This window comes from Coregonus clupeaformis, chromosome 8, assembly GCF_020615455.1.
Source record: "Coregonus clupeaformis isolate EN_2021a chromosome 8, ASM2061545v1, whole genome shotgun sequence".
Lineage (NCBI taxonomy): Eukaryota > Metazoa > Chordata > Actinopteri > Salmoniformes > Salmonidae > Coregonus > Coregonus clupeaformis.
The window spans coordinates 58,545,232-58,571,426 of record NC_059199.1 but is presented as its reverse complement, the minus strand read 5'-3'; the positions used below and the strand labels follow the sequence as shown (position 1 = coordinate 58,571,426).

General features: G+C 44.4%; 1 protein-coding gene across 1 annotated transcript in view; it reads left to right on the top strand.

Moving 5' to 3' along the window:
* Positions 1-11,373, top strand: part of LOC121572252 (E3 ubiquitin-protein ligase TRIM71-like) — a 46,988-nt gene extending 35,615 nt beyond the window's left edge. Inside the window, exons 3-9 of the mRNA XM_041884222.2 lie at positions 130-264; positions 3,077-3,181; positions 3,312-3,449; positions 4,007-4,342; positions 4,505-4,666; positions 4,953-5,147; positions 5,237-11,373. Of these exons, the coding sequence (XP_041740156.1) occupies positions 130-264; positions 3,077-3,181; positions 3,312-3,449; positions 4,007-4,342; positions 4,505-4,666; positions 4,953-5,147; positions 5,237-5,755 (1,590 nt within the window). The 3' untranslated portion in view covers positions 5,756-11,373. The remainder of the gene's footprint in view (positions 1-129; positions 265-3,076; positions 3,182-3,311; positions 3,450-4,006; positions 4,343-4,504; positions 4,667-4,952; positions 5,148-5,236) is intronic.
* The last annotated feature ends 14,822 nt before the right edge of the window (positions 11,374-26,195 follow it).

Genomic DNA, 26,195 nt, shown 5'->3' with positions numbered 1-26,195 from the left:
GGTCCAGTGGTGTTGTATTCTATGTCCAAACGTAGTTTGACCCTGTACTCCCAATTTGGTCCTGTATCATGGAGTTCAAGGTGGTGTGTATTATTTCTAACCCTGTAATATCTTGATCCCCTGTTCTAGTTGAGTATGGAGACGGTCCAGGCAATAGCAGAGCAGGTTGAGATCAAGGCCAAGGTGGTTCAGACAGAGGTGAAGAACATGGTCCGCAGACACATGAAAGCCCTGGAGGAGAGAGAGAGTCAGCTACTCTGGAAGGTAAGCTTTTCTCCATCTGTGTTGGTGTGTTTCTCACTCTCTCTCTCACTCTGTCACTCTCTCTGTCTGTCTGTCTGTCTGTCTGTCTGTCTGTCTCTGCCTGCCTGTCTGCCTGTCTCTGCCTGCCTGTCTGCCTGTCTCTGCCTGCCTGTCTGTCTCTGCCTGCCTGTCTCTCTCTGCCTGCCTGTCATTCTCTTTCGGTCTCTGTCTGTCTGATTTTACATGGTTAGAAGGCTCATCTGACAGGTGTTGTCACTGTTTGACTAACATGTTTTGAAGAGAAGGTGTGTTTTTACAGTAGACGTGTTCTACATGTCTGCATACACACTTCACGGTGCATGTCCTGATTCTCCCTGTCCGCTCACATGACTTATGCGTTTTCTATTGCTTAGTGTGTGTGTGTGTGTGTTTGACTCATGACTGAACCAGTGTTTATGAAACTCTGTTTACCTGGCCTAAATGCAGAGTAAAAGCTGACCCATTTGAAGATTCACTAACACACTGGGTAAACAGTAGCCAACACTACTAACAGACAGGGTAAACAGTAGCCAACACTACTAACAAACAGGGTAAACAGTAGCCAACACTACTAACACACTGGGTAAACAGTAGCCAACACTACTAACACACTGGGTAAACAGTAGCCAACACTACTAACAGACAGGGTAAACAGTAGCCAACACTACTAACACACTGGGTAAACAGTAGCCAACACTACTAACACACTGGGTAAACAGTAGCCAACACTACTAACACACTGGGTAAACAGTAGCCAACACTACTAACACACTGGGTAAACAGTAGCCAACACTACTAACAAACAGGGTAAACAGTAGCCAACACTACTAACAAACTGGGTAAACAGTAGCCAACACTACTAACAAACAGGGTAAACAGTAGCCAACACTACTAACAAACTGGGTAAACAGTAGCCAAGACAACTTACACACTGGGTAAACAGTAGCCAAGACAACTTACACACTGGGTAAACAGTAGCCAAGACAACTTACACACTGGGTAAACAGTAGCCAAGACAACTTACACACTGGGTAAACAGTAGCCAAGACAACTTACACACTGGGTAAACAGTAGCCAAGACAACTTACACACTGGGTAAACAGTAGCCAGTATCTCAAGGCTATGATATACAACTCGCTCTGACTCTGAAGAATGGGCTGCTGTTGGAGCTGTAGAATCAGATATATCAACTAATGTGAAACCCTAATAGCCTGTGATAACTCATGCAGATACTCATATTTGTGTGTGCATTTGCGTTCATGCATGTGTGTAGGTTACTCATAGCCTTCCGCTAGCGCTATTAAAAACGACCCTACCATCCATCTCACAGCTGCTGGCGGTGTGTGTGGTCAGAAGATCATACAGGAGGTTTTCACTTAGCCGTGTACTCTCTCTTTAAAGCCCTAGTATAGACCCACAGAACACAGCTTACTTTGCTCTCCTGATGAAGTCATTACAGGCTAACCCCCTTACCCCCACTCATACACACACACACACACACACACACACACACACACTCGCTCCCTCTCTTTGAAATCTAAGCCGTCTTTCTTTGTGTGTATGTAGACCTAAAGAGGTGATGGGGAGATTTCTGTAGCATTTCGTGTATGTGTGAGACAGACCCAGGTTGGGGTCAGACCCAGGTCCCTCCTGTCTCCGTAACAGGATTCTCTCTGATGCAAACGACACTTCTACTTCCAACAGGGTCTAACAAAGACCCCTTCTCTCTTTTGTTTCTGCTAAAAGGCTCTATTTAACATGGAACCAGACAGGCTGGGGGTTTAGTCCTTCTCTTTAACATGGAACCAGACAGGCTGGGGGTTTAGTCCTTCTCTTTAACATGGAACCAGACAGGCTGGGGATTTAGTCCTTCTCTTTAACATGGAACCAGACAGGCTGGGGGTTTAGTCCTTCTCTTTAACATGGAACCAGACAGGCTGGGGGTTTAGTTATTCTCTTTAACATGGAACCAGAAAGGCTGGGGATTTAGTGCTTCTCTTTAACATGGAACCAGACAGGCTGGGGGTTTAGTCCTTCTCTTTAACATGGAACCAGACAGGCTGGGGATTTAGTCCTTCTCTTTAACATGGAACCAGACAGGCTGGGGATTTAGTCCTTCTCTTTAACATGGAACCAGACAGGCTGGGGATTTAGTCCTTCTCTTTAACATGGAACCAGACAGGCTGGGGATTTAGTCCTTCTATTTAACATGGAACCAGACAGGCTGGGGGTTTAGTTATTCTCTTTAACATGGAACCAGACAGGCTGGGGATTTAGTCCTTCTCTTTAACATGGAACCAGACAGGCTGGGGGTTTAGTCCTTCTCTTTAACATGGAACCAGACAGGCTGGGGATTTAGTCCTTCTCTTTAACATGGAACCAGACAGGCTGGGGGTTTAGTTCTTCTCTTTAACATGGAACCAGACAGGCTGGGGGTTTAGTGCTTCTCTTTAACATGGAACCAGACAGGCTGGGGGTTTAGTGCTTCTCTTTAACATGGAACCAGACAGGCTGGGGGTTTAGTCCTTCTCTTTAACATAGAGACAGGTTGGCCTTTTGTTGAGTGTTGTGTAGTAATGTTAACCCCTAGCTTTTGATTACCTTCACAACCCTGTTGAATGGCCTGTTCTGTCTGTTAGTCAGTGCTGTCACTGTATGTGTCCCACAGCTAACTGTAACCTGTACACTGATCGACATCAATCTGAGATTTAACAAACGACTATTTTCACACTGCTGGAGGTTGCCCTTACGTGTACACCCACATTAACTCATCTCCCCCTTCTCCCTCTCCCAGGTTGAGAAGATCCGCCAACTGAAAGCCAAGTCCCTGTACCTGCAGGTAGAGAAGCTGCATCAGAACCTGACCAAGCTGGACAGCACCATCGCAGCAGTCAACCAGGTATGTTAAAAGGTGCATGTCCGGGGGGGGAGGGGCGCAAGACGACCAGGTTTATAAATGCTGTGTTGAAAGTCATTCATTGTTACTGCTAACTATGGCGCCCATGTCTCCTCACCTCATAACTCATCAGGTGCTGGACGAGGGCTGTTACCTGGACGTGCTGCTGGCCAGAGAGCGTATGCTGACCCAGGTCCAGGAGCTGAAGTCTCTCAGAGGGTTGCTGCAGCCACAGGAGGACGACCGTTTCCTGTTCACCCCTCCAGACCAGGTAAATGCCAGATTCCTGTTCACCCCTCCAGACCAGGTAAATGCCAGATTCCTGTTCACCCCTCCAGACCAGGTAAATGCCAGATTCCTGTTCACCCCTCCAGACCAGGTAAATGCCAGATTCCTGTTCACCCCTCCAGACCAGGTAAATGCCAGATTCCTGTTCACCCCTCCAGACCAGGTAAATGCCAGATTCCTGTTCACCCCTCCAGACCAGGTAAATGCCAGATTCCTGTTCACCCCTCCAGACCAGGTAAATGCCAGATTCCTGTTCACCCCTCCAGACCAGGTAAATGCCAGATTCCTGTTCGCCCCTCCAGACCAGGTAAATGCCAGATTCCTGTTCGCCCCTCCAGACCAGGTAAATGCCAGATTCCTGTTCGCCCCTCCAGACCAGGTAAGAGGGGTTAGAGACTCTTGTGGCTCTTTGGATGAGTGGAAATATCGACATGTCTGCCAATTTCATATACGTTATAAATACGTTGCTATATCCACTTGTCCCTAGGCCATGGCTTATTAATAGTATTATTGATAATATATAAATATTATCTTCACCAGGCCCTGTACATAGCCATCCAGTCCATGGGGCTGATCAGTAGTGGAGCGTTCGCTCCTGTCACCAAAGCTCACGGCGAGGGCTTAAAGACTGCGCTCCGTGGCAAGACCGCCTCCTTCACCGTGATTGGCTACGACCACGACGGGGAACCCTGCCTCTCGGGCGGTGACGCGGTGTCAGCGGTGGTGATGGCAGCGGCGGAAGGTAACTTGTCCGCGGCGGATGTGTGTGACCACCAGAACGGGTCATACACGGTCAGCTACCTGCCCAAGGCTGAGGGAGAAGATCTGGTGTCAGTTCTGGTCTGTAACCAGCACATCATGGACAGCCCCTTCAAGGTAATATGTATGGTATTATAATAAATATAACAACCAACTTATATATTTACACTTCTACATTTTCTATGCACATCTCTTAAGCAACGAGAAAGTAATGAAACTTGAAACATTGCTGTAGATAGCGTGGAATGCTAAGTAACATTCTCCCTGCCTGTGTTCCAGGTGCTGGTGAAGTCTGGGCGACGCTACGGGGCTCTGGGTTCCGCGGTGTCTGCGTTTGGTAGCGAGGGGGAGGGGGACGGTCAGCTGTGTCGTCCATGGGGGATCAGTGTGGATAAAGAGGGATACGTGGTGGTGGCCGACCGCAGTAACAACCGCGTACAGGTGGGTTTCATTCATTTTATGTCGTGGATTGGTTTGGTGTCGACTCAGCCGTAATCCTAAGGAGAAATGTTTTTTATGATGCTAGCAAGTTAACTCTTGCTAGATCAGTGTCTGTTTCGTTTGCTTTTAACTGTAGCCTCGAGGATACATGTTTCTATGATGCTAGCTATATCTTGGTAGCCCTCTTAGTGAGAGCTGAAGCATAGCGTGTACAGTGCTTTCGCTAGCCATCTTTAGAACAGTGGCTTTTTTACATTATTTCCTTCTGCGACTACCTACTGTCCAGATCTTCAAGCCGTGCGGTGCCTTCCACCACAAGTTCGGCTCCCTGGGCTCTCGCCCCGGTCAGTTTGATCGTCCAGCGGGCGTGGCGTGCGACAGCCAACGGCGGATCATCGTAACGGACAAAGACAACCACCGCGTGCAGGTGTTCACCTTCGACGGACAGTTTATGCTCAAGTTCGGCGAGAAGGGCACTAAGGTACAAACTCAGTCACGCGCACACACACACACACACACACACTCATCAGAGCTGAACTAATAACTATATTCTACTGTACTCTATTGTAGAACGGTCAGTTCAACTACCCCTGGGACGTGGCAGTGAACTCTGCGGGGAAGATCTTGGTCTCTGACACCAGGAACCACCGCATCCAGCTCTTTGGCCCTGATGGCTCGTTCATCAACAAGTACGGCTTTGAGGGCGCCCTGTGGAAACACTTTGACTCACCACGCGGCGTCGCTTTTAACCACGAGGACCACCTGGTCGTCACCGACTTCAACAACCACCGTCTGCTGGTGATTCGGCCAGATTGCCAGTCTGCCCGGTTCCTGGGCTCAGAGGGAACCGGTAACGGGAAGTTCCTGCGTCCCCAGGGCATAGCGGTGGATCAGGAGAACCGGATCATCGTTGCCGACTCGAGAAACCACCGGGTGCAAGTGTTCGAGCCCAACGGGAACTTCTTATGCAAATTTGGCACCCATGGGAGTGGCTTCGGACAGATGGACCGCCCCTCCGGTGTTGCTGTGACACCTGACGGAGTCATCGTGGTCGTCGACTTTGGAAACAACCGCATCCTCAAGTTCTGAAGAGTTCTAATCACTTTCTTTCTTTCTCTTTGTTTTCTCTCTGTTTCTCTGTTTGGGAGAGGAAATTGAAGAGAAGGATTCAACAAAGAGAGGACAGTTTAAAGAGAGATGATCAGAGCAGGTAGAAATGCGTTATTACAAATTTAAGGGAAAAACAGATTTTTTTTTTTTAGTAATTATTTTTTACTTTTAGGTTTAGTTTGTGTAAATAGATTCCTGTGGTATACTGTATGACAAAGGGGACTACTAAGACAATTTGATAATCAGTAGTGAAAGTAACAAGGAAGAGATCCACCATTTCCCCGTATTCTATCTTGTATGCTCGTAGCTCTCTCTCTCTAAACTCTCCTCACGTCGCCTTCTCAGGGATTTTTCTCACTTTTTCTTGAAATAATTTTTAACCCTCTGCTCCGCCACCTACCTCATCTAGTTCTTTATGAATGTACTCACCCTCTCCGAGCAGAGGTCTACTCTAGTCTGTCAAGTTTTACAAAGAAGAAAATAAAAAAAGTCTACCTCCAATACTTTTATTTTATTTAAAGAGACATAAAAATGAAAATACATTTTGACCTGACCTGTAGTGGAGTCTAGTGCGTTCAGTGATGTCATTACATGTTGTTTAGGGTAGCTCGTTTGTAGGTCTTTGTTTAGCATGGCCCCTCATCTCTCCATGTGTAGTGTCGTTGCAGACTGAAATAATAGAGGTGAGAAGAGAGGGTTTTATGTAATGCCAAACCTGTTAGAATGAATCAGCGTTAGTTAGCTCAGGTCACAGTAGGAGACGGATGTTGACAAACTTAAAACTGACCAAAAGAATCTGCTTTTTAGCTTTACTGGTTTATTGTTTATTGATCGCAGCGGCACCAGAGTCTGACCTGGGACAGATGCAGTTTAATGGTTGGTGGAAATCATGAGATAGTAGTCGTTGTTGTTGTTGTGGGGAGATCCTCTTTGCTGTCCCAAATTATCAATTGAACATTGTTGATTCCTTTCAGGCATCAGCAAGCTGGATCTATATACAGCCCCGCCCGATGCGTCTGATTATATGAGGAAAAAAACAATGAAAATCAATATGAAAAAACAAACGGCATTTGTCTACTCCGAAAATATTTTAGAAGTTTATCAGGAGTTATCAGGTTGTATCGGTTGTTGATTAGGAGATTGATTATGAATTCTGTCTTGAGTGACATCACGTTGTGAATGATGCAGAAGGATAACGATGCCTCCAGAAAGCAGGCGTCTTGATTGGCTGTCAACAGGAGTGAGAGCCAATCAGAAATCAGAGCGATCCTGTGTGGTTGAATTGTGGGGCACTCTGATTGGCTCTTGGGGCCTAGGATTTAATCCAATCCCCTTCTGACGTCACTGCCCCACCCTAGTTATTGACGCCCATTCTGAAATGCCAGAGAGAGAGAGAGTGTTCCGGAACATGTGAATGCAGACCAGACCTCTAAAAGATGGAGGTCTAGAGACCAACTAGTGGAGTCAACCAAAGGTAGAATTTCTGCACAACGGCCAACTGTATGTTTGGCATAGAAATAACTAGAAGTCCCATTGAAGACACCTTGTTGTTTAATCATTTGTTGGCAGTCTAAAACACTCACCAACTATCACCAAAAAGATGCGTTCAAAGCACTGTCAATGGGTAGAAGAAGAAGATGGGGCCTACTTTGGAGAAATATTATCAACGCACACACAGTACTTTTGACATGTTGAAACAAGAATCCCAGACATATAAAAACTAAAACGTTTTATGTAGCTTTTAAAATGTAAGTACCTTTTCAAGCCCACTTCTGAGGAGAACGTTGTAGAAAGGTCTGAAAACGGACCATATCTCACAGCAACCAAAGAGCATCTTTCCAGGCCACTTTCAATCTCACTCACCTGAGAGTGTGATTTCAATCTAGCATCACCGTCCATGCTAACGTGGCACTGCTTCATAACTAGCATCCCTTATTTAGCATTAGCATCTCAACCCATACAACCATTTGAGCGCTAACAGATTCCTGAGTTATCACCTGAGGTGGACCTGTTGGAGGGGTTGTAAATCCCCCTTTCCCTTGTAAAGTTTAGCCACTTCTTTTTAGCGTAGTCTAGCGGTATGGGCGTTTATTAGTGGGTTTCTGACTGAGCTTCTTACCTCCAGAGGAAAGAGCAGGCCTGCACTTTAAATCCTAATTGACATAAACTTTCACATCCCTTCATTTACCTTAACTGTCAGATAGCTCAATTTTATATACCTCAACTTTCATATTCCTCACAGTTACTCATGTGTACCTCAATTCTAGGAGCTCATCAACATACAAATGTCATTTTACAAATCTACCTCAACACACCTTTTACCTCACTTTAAATGCCTCTCATGTTACATACAGTACAAATACATGTAGGCCTACCTCAAATATTTTGACTAGTAACTTCTAATCCTCAAGTGTCTAGTACTGTATACTTCAGTTTCCAGACCGTACTTTAAGTTATAGTCTTAAGTTTTTTTTTAAACACCCCATGTTACTTTTACCTCAACTCACACTTTAAATCATGTAACGTTTACCTCACCTGTTGGACCAAAGATCTTAATCATGGTGGCTCCATTTCATTTTAAAATTACAAGTTGCAAATGGTTAAAATCTCTCCACGTTGTGTCCATGAGTGGGCGGTTTAGCATTGTGGTGAATTATGCCTTTTAATCATATGGAGAAACCAAATCGTGCAGATCTTAGCGTTGTGCCAAAAATATATCTGTGGGAGTTTGGTGTCAAACTGAGTTGGCATCGTGATGATACTGTCATAGACGGTGAATGTCATTGGACCATTATATCATAGATATTTAGTGTTTAGCGAATCAAAGCAGCCAAGGACAGATCCCTGTGGTTTGATTGGATGCACTTATGTGGGCTGGCCCCCTTTCGCTTTACCTCATTATGCACATCAGCAGAGCTGTAACCTGATTGGCCGATAGTGAGAATGATGGCAATGTTACTGTTGGCTGATTGGCCTGGAGTCTTAGTGATGTCAGAGGCACATGATCATGTAAGATTCCACTTGTTTGTTGCCGTGCGTTAGGGGGGAGAGGGAGAGTTCTCTCTTAAGAGTTGAGGCCTCCATCATACCCCCTTTAGACCTACAAGAATTACCTCTAATGTCAGCACAATTTCTCCTCAGTAAGAACATTTAGAAGTGTGGACTTAACAGTTAGCGCAATGTTGGTTGGTACTAACTTATTTTAAAACTCAATTTTTGACAATGCAAAAGTGTGTGTGTGTGTGTGTGTGTGTGTAGGAACACATTGAGTGAATAAGATGTTTATGATGAGTTAATAAGCTTGTTTATTGGACGTTACTAGACCGGAGACGTTAGCACATTAAAGGGCACGCTAGCACATTAGAGTCCCCAGACCCTGCTGCTTAGAACCCACAGCCGTGTCACCGATATGATCTGTCAATGGGTTTCAGTATTAGAAAATGAAATGTTTAGTCAAGACTGCATCAACCTTTTTTTTTTTTTTTTTTTTTTATTAAAAGTTATATCTTTAAGATCCTTAGGTTTTCACTCTTAAAGAGGATTTTACACTTTTTTTTGTTTTGTTCTTTGGTTTTGGTTTTTCATTTGTCGCATGCTTTAAAAACATTTTTTAAGTGTACCAACGTCTCAGATATAGGTGTTGTAAACTCAACGGGTTGGTAGCTGAATCTGGGAATGGTTGTATTATGATTATATACCCACAGGTGTGTGTGTTTTGTTAGGAGTGCGTTGGATGGATTTAACCTTTTGACCTTTGCGATTGTATTTCCTGTTCCCAAGACGCTCTGCAGAGACCAATCGGTGCTCAGCTGGCCATGTCTGGAATCCTAAGATGAGGGGGGGGGGAAACAGCTCAACTCGCCATGCCTTAAAACAGAGATGTAGCAGAGCGCAGTTAGTACAACAACCTTTAGAGCCGCACAGTTGAATTACCACACACACACAATGAAGACTGTTTACACTGTAGCCATTTTGTTTTGGGCCTAGTAATGACAACCTCTCATTCACTCTCTATGAAAATAAGCTAGGTTTCGTCACAGGTTTAGCCGGCAAGCATCATTAGAATCGCTTGATTTTTTTTTTTCCCCCTCACAAAAATATCCAGGAAGTGTGGTGTTGAGCACGTGATTGGTCTCCTGTACTCCTGTTGGGCAGGGTTTTATTGGCCCCTGTGGTTCTGTCCACCATTTTGTTTCTAGCATCTCACGGCTTTAAGAGAAAAGAAGAGAAGTTTCTAAAAGCGAAACTGCACCAGGTGGAAGGTGTGCAACGTGTTAATGATTGTATCTTTTAAAGAAAAGTAAAAATACAGAAAAAATAAATAGAAACTCAGGTAGTTCTTTGTCCCTGCCCTGTGGGTGTCACAGTGAAACGTGTACCCCCTAGTGATGCGGGTATCACAGTGAAATGTGTCCCCCATAGTTATAATGTAGTGAATCATTCTGTTATGACCTTAGTACTAGTCTCATTGATCACGTTCCAGGACCCTCTTTCTTAGCAGTTGGGCTGTGAAAATGCTGAGATTTCAATGTGTGTGTGTATTATCTATATACACCTCTTCAGACCTTGAGATGTGCAGCACGACTGGTAAAGACGGGCTGGAACGTGACCAATATTTTCTGTGTGTGTCCGTTTTGCATATTACAGATTTAGTTCTCAATCTGGAAAATATAAAATATAAACATTTTGCATTTTTAACAATTTCCCTCAAATGTACTGTTTTTATGTTTACATTTTCATATTTAATTTTTGTTAAATGTTCCAATTGTTTGTTTGATAAACACAGAAGGACCTACTCCAGACCACACGACACTCTGCGACCCTTTTGGAATGTATTTTTTTTTAAAGAAAATGGTTTGTTGGGAGTGATTCTCACACCCTGCTTGTTGTTAGCAGGATCACAGAACAGGACTGATACAGTACTACCAATCAATCTGTGTCTGGAGAATTACAATGGACGCCATGTTGTTACCCAGTGTTCCATGCCAATGATGTTCCAGTGAGAATGCAATTTAGAACGTTACTGTCATGGAGCCTATGGTGACAAAATGGCGTCTTTAAGAATTCTGAGTCTGTTTATCAACACTAAGAATCTCTGCAGGCCTATCTCTAAGGCTCTGGTCTGTCCTGTGTGCAGCAGGTAGAAGGTAGTGTGTTTGTGTGCTGCATCGTGTTGTTGTTGAACCAAAATCCACTGAATGTATTCTCCTCTGTCGACGAGGCAGGAGGACAGCAGGGACCAGCTGAGTTTAGATGGGTGCTGCTGGTGTGTGTGTTGTGTTGGTGTACAATCATACACACTGAAATGATCTGCAAGGAGTGTGTGCGTGTGCACATGTTTCCCCCTCCCCTCTCCTCTCACACTGTGGTCGGTGTGGCAGTGCAGTTGTCAGGTCTTCAGTTTAAATAAAGCAGAGGAGACTATTATACCTGCTGCCTTCTGTTACCTGCTGCCTTCTGTTACCTGCTGCCTTCTGTTACCTACTGCCTTCTGTTACCTGCTGCCTTCTGTTACCTGCTGTCTTCTGTTACCTGCTGTCTTCTTCTGTTGACTTTACACATTTTTTGTTTACACTTAAATAAACGTATTTCTTTGATTTCAGACTGGAGTTCATTTTCTCATAAATTGCAAAGCTATCAAATGATTAAGTAAAAATGTTTTATTGTTTATTATAATGAAAGAATATACAGTGCTTCATTACAAACACTCCCCTTCCTTGCCCCCTTCTGGCATGGAGAGAAATGAGATTCACAGCGTACACTACATGACCAAAAGTATTTGGACACCTAATCGTCGAACATCTCATTCCAAAATCATGGGCATTAATATGGAGTTGGTCCCCCCCTTTGCTGCCATAACAGCCTCCACTCTTCTGGGAAGGCTTTCCACTAGATGTTGGAACATTGCTGCAGGGACTTGCTTCCATTCAGCCGTGAGCATTAGTGAGGTCGGGCACTGATGTTGGGCGATTAGGCCTGGCTCGCAGTCGACGTTCCAATTCATCCCAAAGGTGTTAAATCGGATTGAGGTCAGGGTTCTGTGCAGGCCAATCAAGTTATTCCTCACCAATCTCGAAAGCCATTTCTGTATGGACCTCGCATTGTGCATGGGGGCATTGTCATGCTGAAACAGGAAAGGGCCTTCCCCAAACTGTTGCCACAAAGTTGGAACCACAGAATCGTCTAGAATGTCATTGTATGCTGTAGCGTTAAGATTTCCCTTCACTGGAACTAAGGGGCCTAGCCTGAAAAACAGTCCCAGACCATTATTCCTCCTCCACCAAACTTTACAGTTGGCACTATGCATTCGGGCAGGTAGCGTTCTCCTGGCATCTGCCAAACCCAGATTCGTCCGTTGGATTGTCAGATGGTGAAGCGTGATTAATCACTCCAGAGAACGCATTTCCACTGCTTCAGAGTCCAATGTCGGCGAGCTTTACACAACTCCAGCCGAGGCTTGGCATTGCGCATGGTGATCTTAGGCTTGTGTGCGGCTGCTCGGCCATGGAAACCCATTTCATGACGCTCCCGACGAACAGTTCTTGTGCTGACATTGCTTCCACAGGCAGTTAGAATTCGCTAGTGAGTTTTGCTTCAGCACTCAGCGGTCCCGTTCTGTTAACTTGTGTGGCCTACCACTTCACGGGTGAGCTGTTGTTGCTCCTAGACGTTTCCACTTCACAGTAACAGCACTTACGGTTGACCGGGGCAGCTCTAGCAGGGCAGAAATTTGATGAACTGACTTGTTTTAAAGGTGGCATCTTAGGACGGTGCCACGTTGAAAGTCACTGAGCTCTTTAGTAAGCCCATTCTACTGCCAATGTTTGTCTATGAAGATTCCATGGTTGTGTGCAATTTGTCCTACTCACAGGGATTGACTAGAGAGAAGGCTTGTGAAACCAGCGAATGGTACCTTGGGCCCTAGATATTGACAGAAATCTTAACAACCACAATTACATTATTTAGACATTTCTCTGACGTTCATGTCCCTTCCCTGGCCATGGGAGCCCTGAGGCACAGAACTGAACATGAGGCAAGTGTGTGAGTACGCGTCATAAAAATGCAATTTGTTTTCAAAGTGTGCTTGAACTCTGGTACCCTCTCCTTTTGTGCTGGAGGGGACAGAGCGGCATGTGAGCAAGGTCAATTAACAGCTATAGTCATATGGTATAATGTACGAAGGCTATGCTTCTAGACTCATCTCTCTCCCCCTCTCTACCCTCCCTCTCTCTCTTGCACAGTCTTGTATAATAAACAATAATTTTTCCTGTATCTCCATTCAGAAATATTTTGGGGAAATGCTCATACCAGTGGAGGCTGCTGACGGGAGGACGGCTCATAATAATGACTGGTACAGAGCAAATGGAAGCCATGTGTTTGACATATTTGATACCATTCCACCCATTCCGCTCCAGCCATTACCACGAGCCTGTCCTCCCCAATTAAGGTGCCACCAGCCTCCTGTGGATCATACATGTCATTGGTTTAGTTTAGCTATTGGAAAACGAGAATGAAAGGATCATTACTAGAACTCTTTGATGGTGCAGCGGGGAGGACGCGGTCGTCCATCAAACTATTGGAATGTACATTTTGGTGCGGGGGGGACGGCGTGTACTTCTAACCCAGAAAGTTCACTGACTACAACTCGCATATCGGTGTCACTGTGGTGCCCCGTAGTGGAGAATGGGGAAGTTGCAGGAGATGTGATTACCCATCCTCAACTCAACTAGGGCCAAATCCTGAAATTAGATCTGCTTGTGTATAACTGGATTTTTTTTTTTTCCTCTCACAAAACTCCCATCAACATGGTTGCATGATTCAAATACAAGTGTGCATGCACATCTCAAGTTGCCCATCCCTTACCAGAAATTGATTGTGTTCTTCAACTCCGGTTCAGGGTTAATTCAAATCTGATGCAGTTTAATCATCAAGCCCTTCATTATGGTGATCATTATGCTGGGCTGGAACTAAAGCCTGCATACCTTTTTAACTGTTCGGAAACAGTGACCACTTGTTTGCTCTGTACCAGCTGTAGTTGACCTCTGGTTTACTCTGTACCAGCTGTAGTTGACCTCTGGTTTGCTCTGTACCAGCTGTAGTTGACCTCTGGTTTACTCTGTACCAGCTGTAGTTGACCTCTGGTTTACTCTGTACCAGCTGTAGTTGACCTCTGGTTTACTCTGTACCAGCTGTAGTTGACCTCTGGTTTACTCTGTACCAGCTGTAGTTGACCTCTGGTTTGCTCGGTACCAGCTGTAGTTGACCTCTGGTTTACTCTGTACCAGCTGTAGTTGACCTCTGGTTTACTCTGTACCAGCTGTAGTTGACCTCTGGTTTACTCTGTACCAGCTGTAGTTGACCTCTGGTTTACTCTGTACCAGCTGTAGTTGACCTCTGGTTTACTCTGTACCAGCTGTAGTTGACCTCTGGTTTACTCTGTACCAGCTGTAGTTGACCTCTGGTTTACTCTGTACCAGCTGTAGTTGACCTCTGGTTTACTCTGTACCAGGGTTGTAGTGCTGCTGGAACAGCAGGGGAGCAGCCTGGTCTCATAGACTAGACGTAACATAGTAGACGTAATCCGGGACACTCAAATTAGTATGATATGTTACGCTTGATATGGCTACATAAGACAGAAGGTTACTTAAGGCAAAAACAAAAGTAGGGTGGTTGGTTCGGGGTGGATGGGTAGACGTATAACGCGAACATCTAGCAACCCAAAGGTTATAAATTCCTACCACCAGCGGGCGAGCATAGTTTGTCGTTCAAGATGGGATTTGCATCTCTGGTGGGGAGGAGTCCCCACTCATAGGACCGCTATAAGCCCTTGGCATTCCGCTTTTACGTCTCTGGCATTTAGCCTCCACTCAGAGGACAGCTGTACGCCCACGGCAAGCGATCTAGCAATGAGTTCATTTGAAAGACAATAGCAAGGAATTTCTAAAATCTCAAATTCAGCCTGCCACATTCCAGCGAACCACAGCCAGAGGCTGCAAGCTGTTTTTGTTCTTTCTATTAATACCTTTACATTTGTTGTAATATTTATTTGTTTCAATTTATTTGCCAATTTAAAAACACAACACAACTGTTTTAGTGGACATAATGCATTTTAAAATCATTGAGGATAATACAAAAAGTGATACCTAATAATTTACAGTTTAAGTAGATTATTGATTGTCCCCCAAAATAGCCGACATATTTGCCATTGATTTAAATATACTATATTTGAGGCAATACAAATGATTCCTTTCTAGCAATAAAGGGTTTTGCTTTTTTAAGAGATGCCACTCCCTAAACTGCCCACTTCAAGAAAAGTGTTATCACTGTCATTAATTCTTAAAAGTTTAAGACATTGGGGGGGGGGGGTATATACAGTACCAGTCAAAAGTTTGGAGACATGTACTCATTCAAGGGTTTTTCTTTATTTTTACTATTTTCTATATTGTAGAATATTCGTGAAGACATCAACACTATGAAATAACACATGGAATCATTTAGTAACCAAAAAAGTGTTAAACAAATCAAAATATATTTTATATTTGAGATTCTTCAAATAGCCACCCTTTGCCTTGATGACAGCTTTGCACACTCTTGGCATTCTCTCAACCAGCTTCACCTGGAATGCTTTTTCAACAGTCTTGAAGGAGTTCCCACATATTCTGAGCACTTGTTGGCTGCTTTTCCTTCACTCTGCGGTCTGACTCATCCCAAACCATCTCAAATGGGTTGAGGTCGGGTGATTGTGGAGGCCAGGTCATCTGATGCTGCACTCCATCACTCTCCTTCTTGGTAAAATAGCCCTTACACAGCCTGGAGGTGTGTTGGGTTATTGTCCTGTTGAAAAACAAATGATAGTCCCACTAAGCCCAAACCAGATAGGATGCAGAATGCTGTGGTAGCCATGCTGCTTATGTGTGCCTTGAATTCTAAATAAATCACAGACAGTGTCACCAGCAAAGCACCCCCACACCATCACACCTCCTCCATGCTTTACAGTGGGAAATACACATACGGAGATCATCTGTTCACCCACACCGCGTCTCACAAAGACACAGCGGTTGGAACCAAAAATCTCCAATTTGGACTCCAGACCAAAGGACACATTTCCACCGGTCTAATGTCCATTGCTCGTGTTTCTTGGCCCAAGCAGGTCTCTTCTTCTTATTGGTGTCCTTTAGTAGTGGTTTCTTGCAGCAATTCGGCCTGATTCACACAGTCCCCTCTGAACAGTTGATGTTGAGATGTGTCTGTTACTTGAACTCTGTGAAGCATTTATTTGGGCTGCAATTTCTGAGGCTGGTAACTCTAATAAATGTACCCTTTACAGCAGAGGTAACCGTGGGTCTTCCATTCCTGTGCCGGTTCTCATGAGAGCCATATTCATCATAGCGCTTGATAGTGTTTGCGACTGAACTTGAAGAAATGTCAAAGTTCTTGAAATTGTCCTTATTGACTGACCTTCATGTCTTAAAGTAATGATGGACTGTCTTTTCTCTTTGCTTATTTGAGCTGTTCTTGCTATAATATGGACTTGGTCTTTTACCAAATAGGGCTATCTTCTGTATACTCCCCCTACCTTGTCACAACACAACTGATTGGCTAAAACGCATTAAGAAGGAAAGAAATTACACAAATTAACTTTTAAGAAGTCACACCTGTTAATTGAAATGCATTCCAGGTGACTACCTCATGAAGCTGGTTGAGTGAATGCCAAGAATGTGTAAAGCTGTCATCAAGGCAAAGGGTGGCTATTTTTAACACTTTTGTTTTGGTTACTACATGATTCCATATGTGTTATTTCATAGTTTTGATGTCTTCACTATTATTCAACAATGTTGAAAACAGTAAAAATAAAGAAAAACCGTGGAATGATTAGGTTTGTCCAAACGTTTGACTGGTACTGTATATAAATTTTGTTACATTACGGCCTTATTCTAAAATTGATTAAATTGTTTTTGTCCCTCATCAATCTACACACAATACCCTTTAATGACAAAGCAAAAACAGGTTTTTAGCAAATTTTGCTAATTTATTAAAAATATAAAACGGAAATACACATTTACATAAGTATTCAGATCCTTTAGCGATTACAGCATCGAGTCTTCTTGGGTATGACGCTACAAGCTTGGCACACTTATATTTGGGGAGTTTCTCCCATTCTTCTCTGCAGATCCTCAAGCTCTGTCAGGTTGGATGGGGAGCGTCATTGCACAGCTATTTTCAGGTCTCTCCAGAGATGTTCGATCGGGTTCCAGTCCGGGCTCTGGCTGGGCCACTCAAGGACATTCAGAGACTTGTCCCGAAGCCACTCCTGCGTTGTCTTGGCTGTGTGCTTAGGGTTGTTGTCCTGTTGGAAGGTGAACCTTGGCCCGTTCTGAGGTCCTGAGCGCTCTGGAGCAGGTTTTCATCAAGGATCTCTCCGGACTTTGCTCCATTCCTCTTTCCCTTGATCCTGACTCGTCTCCCAGTCCCTGCCACTGAAAAACATCCCCACAGCATGATGCGCCACCACCATGCTTCACCATAGGGATGGTGCCAGGTTTCCACCAGACGTGACGCTTGGCATTCAGGCCAAAGAGTTCAATCTTGGATTCATCAGACCAGAGCATTTTTTCTCTCATGGTCTGAGAGTCTTTAGGTGCCTTTCAGTAAACTCCAAGCGGGCTGTCATGTGCCTTTTACTGAGGAGTAGCTTCGGGGTGGCCACTCTACCATAAAGGCCTGATTGGTGGAGTGCTGCAGAGATGATTGTCCTTCTGGAAGGTTCTCCCATCTCCCCAGCGGAACTCTGGAGCTCTGTCAGTGACCATCAGGTTCCTGGTCACCTCCCTGACCAAGGCCCTTCTCCTCCGATTGCTCAGTTTGGCCGGGCGGCCAGCTCTAGGAAGAGTCTTGGTGGTTCTAAACTAATTCCATTTAAGAATGATGGAGGCCACTGTGTTCTTGGGGACCTTCAATGCTGCAGAAATGTTTTGGTACCCTTCCCCAGATCTGTGCCTCGACGCAATCCTGTCTCTGAGCTCTACGGACAATTCCTTTGACCTTATGGCTTGGTTTTTTCTCTGACACACACTGTCAACTGTGGGTTATATTCTGCCTGGTTGGCCCCACAGTGTCCCCCAACCCACCCCTGTCTCAGTCTCCAGTATCTATGCTGCAGTAGTCTATGTGCCGGGGGGCTAGGGTCAGTCTGTTATATCTGGTGTAATTCTCCTGCCTTATCCGGTGTCCTGTGTGAATTTAAGTATGCTCCCTCTAATTCTCTTTCTCTCCCTCCCCTCCCGGAGGACCTGAGCCCTAGGACCATGCATCAAGACTACCTGGCCTGATGACTCCTTGCTGTCCCCAGTCCACCTGGTCGTGCTGCTGCTGCAGTTTCAACTGTTCTGCCTGCGGCTGTGGAACCCTGACCTGTTCACCGGACGTGCTACCTTGTCCCGGACCTGCTCTCTACCGCACCTGCTGTCTCGACCTCTGAATGCTCGGCTATGAAAAGCCAATTGACATTTACTCCTGAGGTACTGACCTGTTGTACCCTCTACAACTACTGATTATTATTTGACCCTGCTGGTCATCTATGAACGTTTGAACATCTTGAAGAACAACCTGGCCTTAAATGGCCATGTACTCTTATAATCACCCGGCACAGCCAGAAGAGGACTGGCCACCCCTCAGAGCCTGGTTCCTCTCTAGGTTTCTTTCTAGGTTCCTGCCTTTCTAGGGAGTTTTTCCTAGCCACTGTGCTTCTACATCTGCATTGCTTGCTGTTTTTTGGGGGGGGACATCTTGAGTTGGATGTCTTGCAAGATCACATAGGCCTAATGATTAATTAGTATTTTACATAACAGAATCGAATATAACCGCATAGTAGGCCTGTATTACTGTTACACCAAAAACACCATCAGTCATTTCTTATGAGCTTTTAGGATGGTTAGCTCGCTGAAGCGGAATAGTCACACCACTAGGCAGAATGAGGACTAGGCAGGATGAGGACTAGGCTAGGACCACTAGGCAGGATGAGGACTAGGCTAGGACCACTAGGCAGGATGAGGACTAGGCTAGGACCACTAGGCAGGATGAGGACTAGGCTAGGACCACTAGGCAGGATGAGGACTAAGCTAGGACCACTAGGCAGGATGAGGACTAGGCTAGGACCACTAGGCAGGATGAGGACTAAGCTAGGACCACTAGGCAGGATGAGGACTAGGCTAGGACCACTAGGCAGGATGAGGACTAGGCTAGGACCACTAGGCAGGATGAGGACTAAGCTAGGACCACTAGGATGTATGCTTTGATTGAAACAAAATACAAGAAAGGCTAATAGTTTAACACCATCTGCTCTAATTCACTAACGAAACAGTAATTCAAGAAGATCTAAATGCATATTCCCATGAAACTGATTGAGATCAAATCATTGGTATGCAGATGCAGTTTGGATGTTTCACTGGTAAAACGTGAAGAATTATCATTCACTATTGACAGTGATCATGGCCTGTTTTGAAATAGGTATGCCTAACTTGGTGTTTGAGGGAATTCAAAATAAAACATTTCCTTGAGACAGTATGTGGAGGCACAGGCAATTGGAGGATGCATTTTATTCATATTCGATAATGATATTCAATAAGAGACATCTGTCGGTACAAACTTTGATTGACAGAATGAAGACACAGTTGTTTTGGGGGTTTTTTGCCTGAAAAAAATAGCACTACACCACTGGTTTACTCTGTACCACTGGTTTACTCTGAAGCACTGGTTTACTCTGTGCCAGCTGTAGTTGCCTCTTTCTACAGCTTGGTGTCACTATTGCCTTATAGTACATTTAACCAGAGAACGTTACCTTTCATGCTGTTTCAATAGCGCACTAGAGCATACATACACACACACACACACACACACACACACACACACACACACACACACACACACACACAGACACGGGCCAGACAGTGTTTCAGTCACGACTCAGAAGCCAGGAGGACACCAATGACCCACAATACACCTGGCTAGTGCCTGTTTAGTACACTCACCAATGAATCAAATCAAACGTTATTTGTCACATGCGCCGAAGATAACAGGTGTAGACTTTACCGTGAAATGCTTATTTACGAGCCCTTTTCAAACAATGCAGAATTAAAAAGGAAGACAGTTTTGCTACACATTTTTTTGGGAAATAGTAACACAATAAAATAACAATAAAGAGACTATATACAAGGTGTACCGGTATATAGTCAATGTGCAGGGAGTCAATGTGCAGGGAGGAGTACGAGGTAATTGAGGTAATACGTACATGTAGGTAGGGGTAAAAGTGACCCGGCAGAGTAGCAGCTGCGTATGTGAAGAGTGTGAACAAGTGTAAAAGTGTGTCTGTGTGTGTGTGGCGTCAATATGCATATGTGTGTGTGTGTGTGTGTGTGTGTGTGCGTGTGTTTGAGTGTCAGTGTAGTATGTGTGAGTGTGTGTGTGTGTGTGTGTAAAGTCAATGAAGATGACTGCACGGATGCATGTACACACACACACCAATGAACACATATTTTGTGTGTGTGTGTACGTGTGCATGCGCAGGCGTGCGTGAGTGCATATGTGGGTGTTTTTGTGTGTGTGTGATATGATTTCCAGTGTTTGTGTGTTTGTTCTCAGAGGAGCCAATTAGCTGTACCGGGCCTCAACATGGACTCGGGTAGACGTAAGATAGTAGACGTAAATCCAGGCCACTCCAATTAGTATGATATGTTAATTTTCGTATGGTATGTATTCATTTGTGGATGTCCATCATCCATTTCGTATGATAGGTTACGAATTGCAATTTGTATATGTTGCAAATTGCAATTCGTACAATATGTTACATATTGCAATTCGTACAATATGTTACGAATTTGCAAAACATATGATATGTTACAAATTCCAATTTGTTGTGGCTAATGTTAGCTAGGTGGCTAACGCTAAACTTAGCTAGGTGGCTAATGTTAGCTAGGCTAGGGGTTAGGGTTAGCGGTTAAGGATAGGGTTAGAAGTTAGGTTGAATGGTTAGGGTTAGTGGAAGGGTTGGCTAACATGCTATGTAGTTGCAAAGTAGCTAACAAGTAGTACATGGTTGCTAATTAGCTAAAGTTGTCCGTGACCTTTGGGTTGCTAGACTTTCGCGTTATATGCCCACCCACCCACTATCTTAAGTAACCTTCTGTCTTGTGTAACCATACAAAACGTATCATACTAATTTGAGTGTCCCGGACATACATTTACTATGTTATGTCTAGTCTATGAGACCAGGCTGCGGGCTTATCTTGTCTTCAAAGTGCCAGAGAGAAGATCCAGGTTGCTTCGCCTGAGGAAATACACACACACACACACACACATTGTCATTCACACACACATAATCTTCCCAAAAATCTGTCTGTTTTTCAGATAGAAGTTTTCTGTTGACAGACCTCTACAATGTTCTCATGTCAGACTGACTCTTCTCAGGAGCGTGTGCGTGTTTGTGTATGCGTGCGTGCGTGTGTGTGTGTGTGTGTGTGTGTGCGTGCGTGTAAGCAAGCATGCATGCTTGCATGACGTTCCCTCAGATTGAAATAATCACGCACATAAACACACTGTTTGTGATCTACAGTAATGTTTACATGGCTGTCTGGGTTTTCACTAGATTCTATAGCCACAAAGTTAACATTTCGTAAAAATGCATGAAAACAAAAATACGCTTTTTGGTCTTATTTTAAGGTTAGGGTTAGGCATAAGGTTAGCAGTGTGGTTAGGGTTAGGTTTAAAATACAATTTTAAGAAGAGAAATTGTACAAATAGGTTGGGTTTAGCCATAATTATGTGGCTAGTGACGACCGACCGGCTGTCTGTCTGTCAGGCCCTCTAATAGCTGACCTCACTGACTGCCTGATGGAAATTCCAGTGAATAACCATCACTGTAAATGGGACAGATAAATAAATGGGAGAGAAGTGTCTCATAAAAGACAGAGCAACACTGTTTACGCAATACTGTCGTTATTCATATTACGATGGGTACTGGAATATTCTCAGTATTATGCTCTCATGCAGTATTTGGATTTCAGAATCTGTTTTTCAAAGGCATTTGGTACTGTGACAGTAAAGTTTTAAGAAGCTTACAGGGGCACTGGCAGATGTGACAACAACATGAGAGAAGCGCAGTCCTGAAAAAGAGAGAGAAACAGAAGGGAGAAAGAGTGGGAGAAGAGTGGTCATGACAGTTGACGTAGGAGTGTCGTAGGTGTGACATACAGTTGAAGTCGGGAGTTTACATACGCTTAGATTGGAGTCATTAAAACTCGTTTTTCAACCACTCCACAAATGTCTTGTTAACAAACTATAGTTTTGGCACAAGTAATTTTTCCAACAATTGTTTACAGACAGATTATTTCACTTATAATTCACTGTATCACAATTCCAGTGGGTCAGAAGTTTACATACACTTAGTTGACTGTGCCTTTAAACAGCTTGGAAAATTCCAGAAAATGATGTCATGGCTTTAGAAGCTTCTGATAGGCTAATTGACATCATTTGAGTCAATTGGAGGTGTACCTGTGGATGTATTTCAAGGCCTACCTTCAAACTCAGTGCATCTTTGCTTGACGTCATGGGAAAATCAAAAGAAATCAGCCAATACCTCAGAAAAAATATTGTAGACCTTCACAAGTCTGGTTCATCCTTGGGAGCAATTTCCAAACGCCTAAAGGTACCAAGTTCATATGTACAAACAATAGTACGCAAGTATAAACACCATGGGACCAAGCAGCCGTCATACCGCTCAGGAAGGAGACGCGTTCTGTCTCCTAGAGATGAATGTACTTTGGAGCGAAAAGTGCAAATCAATCCCAGAACAACAGCAAAGGACCTTGTGAATCGCATCTCTGCATGTCTGGCAGACATATCAGTGTGGATGTCGGATCACCACCTCAAGCTGAACCTCGGCAAGACGGAGCTGCTCTTCCTCCCGGGGAAGGACTGCCCGCTCCATGATCTCGCCATCACGGTTGACAACTCCATTGTGTCCTCCTCTCAGAATGCAAAGAACCTTGGCATGACCCTGGACAACACCCTGTCGTTCTCCGCTAACATCAAAGCGGTGACCCGATCCTGTAGGTTCATGCTCTACAACATTTGCAGAGTACGACCCTACCTTACACAGGAAGCGGCACAGGTCCTAATCCAGGCACTTGTCATCTCCCGTCTGGATTACTGCAACTCGCTGTTGGCTGGGCTCCCTGCCTGTGCCATTAAACTCCTACAACTCATCCAGAACACTGCAGCTCGTCTGGTGTTCAACCTTCCCAAGTTCTCTCACGTCACCCCGCTCCTCCGCACACTCCACTGGCTTCCAGTTGAAGCTCGCATCTGCTACAAGACCATGGTGCTTGCCTATAGAGCTGTGAGGGGAACGGCACCTCCTTACCTTCAGGCTCTGATCAGTCCCTACACCCAAACGAGGGCATTGCGTTCTTCCACCTCTGGCCTGCTGGTCCCCCTACCTCTGTGGAAGCACAGTTCCCACTAAAAAAAAAAACATATATATATATTTTTTTATTGTAAAGTGGTTCTCCCACTGGCTATCCTAAGGTGAATGCACCAATTTGTAAGTCGCTCTGGATAAGAGCGTCTGCTAAATGACAAAAATGTAAATATAAATGAAGATGCTGGAGGAAACAGGTACAAAAGTATCTACTAATCAATTTATAACATTTTTGACATGCATTTTTCTGGATTTTTTAATTGTTATTCTGTTCAAATAAACCTACAATTAACATTATAGACTGATCATGTCTTTGTCAGTGGGCAAACGTACAAAATCAGCAGGGGATCAAATACTTTTTTCCCTCACTGTATATCCACAGTACAACGAGTCCTGAAAGGCCGCTCAGCAAGGAAGAAGCCACTGCTCCAAAACTGCCATAAAAAAGCCAGACTACGGTTTGGGGACAAAGATCGCACTTTTTGGAGAAATGTCCTCTGGTCTGATGAAACGAAAATGGAACTGTTTGGCCATAATGACCATTGTTATGTTTGGAGGAAAAATGGGGTAGGCTTGCAAGCCAAAGAACGCCATCCCAACCGTGAAGCACGGGGGTGGCCGCATCATGCTGTGGGGGTGCTTTGCTGCAGGAGGGACTGGTGCACTTCACAAAATAGATGGTGTAGTATCTGAGGTTTTCATATTGTTGGTTAGATGAACTTTACTCTGCTTTGCTGAAACATCTGGAAAGTGTTACTATAGGGGCCCCCTAAAACAGAGGACATTGGGATATGTGGAGGCCAGGGATTGGTCTAGTCAAATCACGCCATCTTATCTTACATGAAGCATAGGATATATATACCATGTTTTAACAAAAGGAGGGGAGAGTAATCATATTTGGGATAGTTTTTTTTTGCTCTCCAGATTCTGTAAATTGATGCTGAAATCTTTGATATAATAAACCTTTATAATCAAAGTACAGTGTCAGTGGATTTCTTATCAACACATCATCGCAGCATCGTTGTTCACCACCACAGAAATTGGCGACGAGGATTTTGGGACGAGTTGCGTCTGTTTCAACGTTCCATCGTGGGCTCCGAACTGACTCCCGCTCCAGAGGCCGGCAAATAAGGTGAGCTTTCTCACAACTTTGGGCGCTGGTCAGTTCGTGTGGCTGTGTGTGCGTTGAGGGGATGCACCATGAAGAACCTGTGTGATGAGATGCCGTTCTAAATTTCTGAATTTTATTTGCATTGGAAACAACGTAAAAACAGAGGGGAGTGTGAATATAATAAAGGATTAAAGGGAAAAAAAGGATTTGATAACACTGGGCCCAGGGAAATTTGGCTTGAATAAAATTAAAGGGAAAAAGGAATAAAATAAAGGAATAAAATAAGGAACTAAGGAAAAAAGGAATAACGTTTAGGACGTCGCTGATCTACGGAAGCCCTCAAATGAGGCGATCATTAGTTGGGCCGCAAATCCTGTGAAGTCACTAGGTGAATTTTCGGGTCAGTTCCAAGGAACTGTGAGACTGTAGAATACACATTCAATTGTATGTTACCTCTCGGTATATAGTTGACGAGGTATATGTCCGAAGTAGCCTCTCATTGAATACCTGCAACTCAAGGTAGCACAAATTTAGGAAGGACTATAAAGGAAAAGGAGCGACGGAAGCATGCTTCAGGGTAGTTTTCATGTGTGTGTGAGAGAAAGAGAGTGTGTGTGTGTGCAAATAAAGATGTCTCTGCTGTGTTTCAGCTGTGTGGATTGTGCAGAGAGCTATATGCTCGACTCATGCTATGATAAGATTTTATGTTAGATATACAGTGGGGAGAACAAGTATTTGATACACTGCCGATTTTGCAGGTTTTCCTACTTACAAAGCATGTAGAGGTCTGTAATTTTTTATCATAGGTACACTTCAACTGTGAGAGACGGAATCTAAAACAAAAATCCAGAAAATCACATTGTATGATTTTTAAGTAATTAATTTGCATTTTATTGCATGACATAAGTATTTGATCACCTACCAACCAGTAAGAACTCTGGCTCTCACAGACCTGTTAGTTTTTCTTTAAGAAGCCCTCCTGTTCTCCACTCATTATCTGTATGAACTGCACCTGTTTGAACTCGTTACCTGTATAAAAGACACCTGTCCACACACTCAATCAAACAGACTCCAACCTCTCCACAATGGCCAAGACCAGAGAGCTGTGTAAGGACATCAGGGATAAAATTGTAGACCTGCACAAGGCTGGGATGGGCTACAGAACAATAGGCAAGCAGCTTGGTGAGAAGGCAACAACTGTTGGCGCAATTATTAGAAAATGGAAGAAGTTCAAGATGACGGTCAATCACCCTCGGTCTGGGGCTCCATGCAAGATCTCACCTCGTGGGGCATCAATGATCATGAGGAAGGTGAGGGATCAGCCCAGAACTACACGGCAGGACCTGGTCAATGACCTGAAGAGAGCTGGGACCACAGTCTCAAAGAAAACCATTAGTAACACACTACGCCGTCATGGATTAAAATCCTGGAGTGCACGCAAGGTCCCCCTGCTCAAGCCAGCGCATGTCCAGGCCCGTCTGAAGTTTGCCAATGACCATCTGGATGATCCAGAGGAGGAATGGGAGCAGGTCAAGTGGTCTGATGAGACAAAAATAGAGCTTTTTGGTCTAAACTCCACTCGCCGTGTTGGGAGGAAGAAGAAGGATGAGTACCACCCCAAGAACACCATCCCAACCGTGAAGCATGGAGGTGGAAACATCATTCTTTGGGGATGCTTTTCTGCAAAGAGGACAGGACGACCGCACCGTATTGAGGGGAGGATGGATGGGGCCATGTATCGCGAGATCTTGGCCAACAACCTCCTTCCCTCAGTAAGAGCATTGAAGATGGGTCGTTGCTGGGTCTTCCAGCATGACAACGACCTGAAACACACA